Raw genomic sequence first — 7749 nt, 5'->3', positions numbered from 1 at the left:
ATAAATTAAAAAATATATATATTTGAACCTCTGCATGGTGTTTCATAGTAAGAATGCCTTCTAATTTAGTTAACTTCTTCCCGAGCTGTGCCCTTTTTTTTCCTACTTAAGTGTAAAGGATGTTCAGTGGGACTCCCCCTCCCCCCATTGTCCTATAACTGTTGCTGAGGCCCAAAGATGGGACAACAGTACTGAGTATTTCATGTTTGAAAGGAGCCTCCAACAGTGAAAGCCAGACGTTTCCCCGTGGGGATTGTTGAAAGGCGTGCACTGACCCACCTTCCGGCTGTATACAAAGAGAACTGAGAGACAAGAAGGTTTTTTAAGGTTTGGGGAGTGCTATGCTTGTGGAGAGAAGCTTTTTCTGCCTTTCTAAAATCAAGAGAAGAGGGGGCTCTGAGAGAATTACTTGTGGAGTTTAGAGATACCAACAGAAACAAGAGAATGGCATTTACGTGGACATTGGCTCAGCCAGTGGATTTGCTGGCCCACGTACCCCTTTAGTACCTGCACAGGCAGAAAAACAACCTGTGAGAGTTAACCTGGTGGGAGACTGCCCAGTGGGGAGGTGGGCCAGGGTTGTCCCAGTCCCACCCCAGAGTTCCCGTCTCTGGCATGTGTTGGTTGGTCCTGCAGCAGAGGGAGATGAGAATGGGGTGTGGTTGAGCAGCTTAGGAGAAAAGAGTTTATGTTTTAGAACAGGGGTCCTCAAACTTTTTAAACAGGGCCAGTTCACTGTCCCTCAGACCGTTGGAGGGCCGGACTATAGTTTAAAAAAAAACTGAACAAATTCCTATGCACACTGCACATATCTTATTTTGAAGTAAAAAAACAAAACGGGAACAAATACAATATTTGTATTTGCATGTGGCCCGCGGGCCATAGTTTGAGGACCCCTGTTTTAGAAGAATGGTATAAATGTCACCAGTGGAAGGTTAGCTCCAAGAGGTAGCCAATGATTGCTTTTCCAATAGTTATTTATTACAAGAAACATTATAAGACTTAGGTTCCATTTATAAATAGTTAAGTCAGTTTGGATAATATTTTAAAATTACATACTGTGTTTTTTTAAAAAAAGAAAAGTATTTAAATATAAGTAATTAGTCCAAAAGAAGCCATGTTAATAATATCTTCTCAAGAAATTGGAACTGTTAGGCATTAAGTAATATCAAAATCAGCTTTTTCCAGATGCAGCCAGTATACATGAGTCCTCAGTCATACATGGGGGTGAACATTTATATGTATCTAGTATGTTGTCATCACTTCCTAGAAATGGTTCCCAGGAGGACTGGGGTGTATCTGAGCAGTGTTTTCTCTCCAAAGGAAGTATTAGTCAGTAAGTGGTCATCTTTAATAGCATAGGACCCAGTTTATTCTTTGTGCTGGCAGTAAGTACAAATGAAAAAGGTCCTATAGTTTTAATGAGAATACTTACCTGGTTCACAGCCCCTCTAATTGGTTAAACTGAAACTTTTATTCAGATCATGTCAGAGGAATCATATTTATTTTCTGAGTTGGCCATAAGATAGCTTCATGTAAATTTATCTGTGAGGGAGGAGCAATTTTATCATTCAGTTATAGGGAAAATATCATGATATTTAGATGGGAGAAATGAAGTATTGCAGTAATTTAAAAGAAATTATAAGGACTGTGCATGTTAAAAGTGAAACACATTTTGAACAGAAAATTTAAGAGATTAGTAGGCTTTTTGAGAAAGATTATATTCAAATGAAAGCAAATGTTGTTTTTGCTTATGTTTCATTTCTATTTTTCTGGTTATCTTTTATGGAATGTTTGACATGATTGGAATGGTTTGATCCAACTATGAATTCTTTTCTAATAACTATGTATTTTAAAGTTATTAACTAGAGACATAGAAAATGGTATTTTTAATAATTCTGAATGAAGTAAATATTAAAAATTTAAAAATATACATATTGCATGAATCTTGTAGTGCCATACTTTTATGCTTAGTTTACATATCCCTTTTTACATTTTTTTTCTGATTTGTTTTATAGGAAATGCCACAAACAGTTTCTGCAGTCACATTAAGTAACACAGATGTGAGTAATAAGAAGACTAATGCACTGAGAAATGAAATCCCAACAGAGGAACTTGGTAAGGTTTCTGAAGATGAAATCATCACTAAAGGAACACGAAATAAAAAAGAGACAGTGAGCTGTTCTGAGAGTTGTTCGAGTGCCCAAGGCAAGTCTTCCCATGGGGAGTCTCAAGGATCTTGTCCTGGGCCTAGCTCTGATCCCTCCAACCCTGCAACTCTGCATGCAAAAGCAGCTGATCCAGTTCTACAAGGTCCTGAAGAAAACAAGGTCAAGAGAACATCCTGCATGTATGGGGCAAACTGCTACAGGTAAAATGAAAGTATAGGTAGCATATAATGCCATTATTTCAATGGCATGTAGCTATGTAGATATATGTTATCTGTATTAAAAGCCTAATAAAACACATGGGCCTAAAGATTAGGAGCTTTTTTATGTATCTACTTGGTTTGTACTGTCTCAGTGTGTATTCTTGCAAATCCTGCTAGAAAGTTTTAATAATTAGATATTTCATATGTAGACATGCTGGTTAATGCAAGGATTTGAACTGGGGATTCCAGACTTGAAAATTGAATCACTCAGACCCAGATATTTAGTGTCTTATTGAGATATTAGAAAGATAGCTTCATAAATAGTTGTATACATTATTACTATTAAGATAATTTTAGGTTGTGTTTAGGCATCTTATTATACTTACGCATTTTCCTCTATATTTTTTAATGGTGCTTTTGAATCACCATGATGTCTTCTGAAACAACTGAATGTATATTTCCTGGATTAATTGGTTACTTCTATACTTACCTCATTTGATTACATTGCACTATATTTTCTAATTTCAACCACCTCTGCCTCGTCCCCTGCCATTGTGGCTTTGTCCGGAAGGACGTCCGGAAGATGTCCAGTCTAATTAGCATATTTCCCTTTTATTAGTATAGATGGAAACAGAACTTATTTTTATTTTTTATCCTGCAGCTTTGCTGAATTAATGTATTATTTCTAAATGGTTTTTGTAGAATCTTTAGTTTTCTGCATATGTAGAAAACGCATAAACATGTACACCAAAAATATAATGTTCATGGCAGTATTATTTATAAAAGCCAATAACTTGAATGAACCCAAGGGTCTATGAATAGTAGAATGGACAAATAAATTGTAGCAACTTCATACAATGGAATGTTACACAGTAATGAAAATATACTACTGCTACATGCAATAATATAATCATGTAAACATAAAAAGTCATTCTCAAAGAAGTATATACTATATACTTCAATTTAAATTCAAGAACAGAGAAAACTAATGTGTTGTTTTATAACATCACTTCCCAAAGTATGGTTAAGATACTCCTGAGAAGTTCTGGTTCCCAGGAAGCTTTTAGGAAATCTGTAAGGATAAAACCATTTTCATAATGATACCAAGATTTTGTGGGTTTGCCTTTTTCACTCTAATTCTCTCACTCACAGGTATACAGCAGTTTTCCAGAGGCTACATGATCTGCATTACTGTTAGTGATTGAATGCAGAAGCAGATCTGAGAATCTAGATGCCCTCTATTAAGATTGAGCCAGACATTAAATACATTTTCAAAGTTTGAAACAGTGTCTCCATGAATTTTGGGGGGAAGATATAGTTATTTACATTAAGACATGTTATTTATTATCTATAATAGTAAAAGCATAATATGATAATTAGACTGGACGACCTTCCAGACGAAGCCAGAGCTGTGAGGGAAGCCCAGGTCCTAGGTGCCAGAGGGAACCCGGTGACAGCAGCCGGGGGAAGGAAGGCCTACTCTTGCATGAATTTTGTGTATCTAGCCTCTAGTAATATATAAAAGGTTAATTATTTTTAAATATACCTTTTACATTTCTTATTTTCTTATTTCTAACAGGTTAAATAACCACATAAGCAAAAGCTCTCTGGAGTTTTAGTAAATTTTTCCTGCAACCAAAAAATTTGAGATACACTATTTTCTATGATAGGATAGTGTCTACTTTTGGGTAGGAAAATAGGTTTAATGATTGGAAGGAGACCTGTGGAGACTTCTAGCATATTGGTAATGGTCTGTCTTTTACCTTAGCAAAGAGTGCCTAAGTGTGCTCATTAAAAGTCCTTAAACACTTATACTTTGATCTGTAAAGTAATATTGTCCATTAACATACATGGCTTACCATAGTTCACTAGAAATTAATTTTGTTACCATGGAGAGTTCTGTGTTTGAATACATGATGAGTTTTGTTTTTAACAATGTAGCATATTCACATTCTGGAATAATCAGATGTGTGTTGCTTCGCTTCCTGCCATATCCTATTAATTATTTTTTAGTATATCTAGAAATTTCACATATTCTATTTAGTTATTTTTTCTCACTGTATATTTGTAACCCTTATAGGAAGAATCCTGTCCATTTCCAACATTTCAGTCACCCTGGTGATAATGATTATGGAGGCGTACAAGTCATGTGCCAAGATCTAGCTGATGACCGGCCTGAATGCCCTTATGGAGAATCTTGTTATAGGTATGGAAACCTACAAGGTTTGGTTGTGCTTCCTGTTCTCCTTAATTTCTGTTATTTATTCATTTATGCCTGCAGTTTCTCATCTCAAGCCTTTAACTTTTAGTTTTTAAACTCCCATAGAAAGGTTTTCATTCTGCTAATAAGTAGGATTACAATATTTCCTTTAGATAATTCTAAAGTGTTGAAGTTGTTAACCTTATAAATATCAAAAGTTTTTCTCATTTCTAACTTTCTAAAATGCAAATCATGTAATTTAAAAGGGGTCGATGCTATCCCATTGTTCACTCTTATCCAGGCTCCTTAGTGTGACACAAATCAATTCAGGATGTTATTGCTGCCTCCAACTCCACCATTCCTGCCAACACATGAAACTGGATCCTGTAAGGAAAGGAAAGCTACCTCTCTCTCCTGTAGCATCGTGTGCCCGTGTGTATCATGCAGAGTAGAATTTATCTCAAGAGATCATTTGTTTCTTTACCAGAATGCCTCCTCCTCCAGACAGGAGCTTTCTTGACAGCAAGGAATCTTTTATCCTTGTATCTGCAACCTTGCTTAATGAATGAAGTTTAAATAGATCACACTACCAAAGAAAGAAGTAACGATTCCCTCATAGGAAGAAATTCCCTCAAAATTCATTCTTAGTCTTAGAGAGTGTTAATTCCAGACACCCATTTTTCTGATAATTTTGGAATACAGGTTACTAAACCTAGTGGACTTTTTGAAGTCATTGCCAGTTTTGTAATTGTGGTTTTTATTAAGAAGGCAGAATAAGCTTCTGAAGCTAGAAAGGAAAAAGCCTTATCATTTGAAAAATAAGTGTTCCATTCCAACAGAACATCATTAGACATTTTTATCAGCTGTGTCAATAAACTTGAAAATTTAGGAGAAGTGAACAAATTCCTAGAAAATATGTCTTTTAGAAACATATTCAAGAAAAAATGGAATAATCCCATAATATTAGAGAAATTGAATACATAATTAAAAGCCTTCCACTAAGGAAAGGCTGTTTGGTGTTAATTCTACCAAACATTTAAAGAAGAAACACTCAATGTTTATACAGAGTATTCCAAAAAAAGTAAAAAAGGTTATATTCTCCAACTCATTTTATGAGGCCAATATAATCTTTAAAAAATATTTTTATTGATTTCAGAGAGGAAGGGAGAGGAACAGAGAGATAGAAACATCAATGATGAGAGAGAATTAATTGGCTGAAGAAGAAACACTCAATGTTTATACAGAGTATTCCAAAAAAAGTAAAAAAGGTTATATTCTCCAACTCATTTTATGAGGCCAATATAATCTTTAAAAAATATTTTTATTGATTTCAGAGAGGAAGGGAGAGGAACAGAGAGATAGAAACATCAATGATGAGAGAGAATCATTAATTGGCTGCCTCCTGCATGCCCCACACTGGGGATCAAGCCCACAACCCAGGCATGTACCCTGACTGGGAATTGAACTGTGACCTCCTAGTTCATAGGGTGATGCTCAACCACTGAGCCATGCCAGCCGGGCAAGACCAAAATAATCATAATACTAAAACCTAGCAAGAAAAATACAAAATGAAAAATTACAGGAAAAATGACTTTAGAGTTTAGATGCAAATATTCCTAAAAGAACAAAAAAAGGTTGGTTAAGTGAATCAAGCAATTAAAAAAAAGGGGAACCTATAACATGACCAAATTGGGGTTTGGTCAAGGAATGCATGTTTTAATATTAAAAAATAATGTTAATTTTCCACATATCAGAATAAGTAGAAAATTATATAATTTTAATAGATAATTATAAAAGCTGACAAAATTTACTTATGATAATATTTCAAAGTAGGAATAGAAGGAAACATTTTTAATATTATAAAGAATATCTACAAAAAGCTTATAGCAAATATCATACATACTTATAAGGGATATATTAAATTTTTTCTTTTGGATATTAGAAATGAGATAGTAATATTTCTTCCCTTAATTCTGTCAGTTTTTCTTCATGAACTGTGGTCTGTCTTTAATAGAAAAGCCATAGAAATGGGAAACTCACTCAGATGTTCCCTTTTTCCATGTGACACCCCTCTGGTTTCTGCCTGCTTTTGGTATTATCTATTGCCTTAAGATTATTATTTTTAATAGGTTTCTTCTGTCATTACCAGAAGTAGAACTCTTACTTTGCATGATATGATAGAGCTGCTCAAGCTTATGTTAGTGTTTGTGAGATATTTTTTATCCTTTTACTTTCAACCTCTGACCTTCTATTTAAAGCATGTCTCTTACAAATAGTGTATAATTGGTTCCATGGTCTTATTTTTTATCCAGTCTGATAGTCTCTACCTTTTAAATGTAATGCTTAGTCCAGTTACATTTAATACAATTACTGATATATTTGAGTTTAATTTTGTCTTTTACTATTTGTTTTCTATTTCTCCCACAAATTCTTTGTTCCTTTAGTCTTCTTTTCCTGATTTATTTTGATTTAGCCAAGTGTTTTTCATTCCATTTCCCCCTCCATTTACTCTTTAGTTATATATATATTTTTTATGTAACATTCTATGTAATAGTCATCATTGACTTCCTATAGTCTACCTTACAGTTACTAATTTTACCATTTCCCAAACAATGCAATAATCTTACATCAGTTTAACTTCATTTCCTCTTTCACCTTTTTTTATATGTCATCATACATTTTTACCACTATACATGTTAACTTCTAAGGTATTGTTATTAATTTCTTGAATGTTAAGCATCATCACTCTTTTATACTTACTGGCATATTTATTACTTTGCGTGCCCTTCATTTTTTCCTGAAGTTTTATCCTTTTATTTGGTATCATTTTCTTTTAGTCTTAACTTCTTTTAGTATTTCAGGTTGTGAAAAATATGCTGGAAAAGAATTCTTTAAGCTTTTGTGTGTATGAAAATGGCCTTATTTAGTTTTTTGGGTTTTTTTTTGTTTTTAAGGATGTTTTTACTCAATGTAGAATTTTAGCTTGGCAAATTTTGTTTCCTTTCATCTCTTAAAAGATGTCAATCTACTGACTCCTGCATTCATAGTTTATGTCAAAAGTATATATTGTTGCGCTTTTATAATTAACTAGAGGCCCGGTGCACGAATCCGTGCACAGGTGGGATCCCTTGGCCTGGCTGGTGATCGGGAATGATCGGGGCGGGGGGGGGGGGGTCAA

At 34.4% G+C, this 7749-nt stretch overlaps 1 protein-coding gene across 1 annotated transcript in view; it reads left to right on the top strand.

Moving 5' to 3' along the window:
• APLF (aprataxin and PNKP like factor) overlaps positions 1 to 7749 on the top strand; it is a 56498-nt gene that overhangs the window by 37951 nt on the left and 10798 nt on the right. The window contains exons 7-8 of the mRNA XM_014532083.1: positions 2019 to 2371; positions 4452 to 4577. Of these exons, the coding sequence (XP_014387569.1) occupies positions 2019 to 2371; positions 4452 to 4577 (479 nt within the window). The remainder of the gene's footprint in view (positions 1 to 2018; positions 2372 to 4451; positions 4578 to 7749) is intronic.

The sequence above is a fragment of the Myotis brandtii genome, unplaced genomic scaffold, assembly GCF_000412655.1.
Source record: "Myotis brandtii unplaced genomic scaffold, ASM41265v1 scaffold84, whole genome shotgun sequence".
Lineage (NCBI taxonomy): Eukaryota > Metazoa > Chordata > Mammalia > Chiroptera > Vespertilionidae > Myotis > Myotis brandtii.
This window is presented reverse-complemented; position numbering and strand designations above follow the sequence as displayed.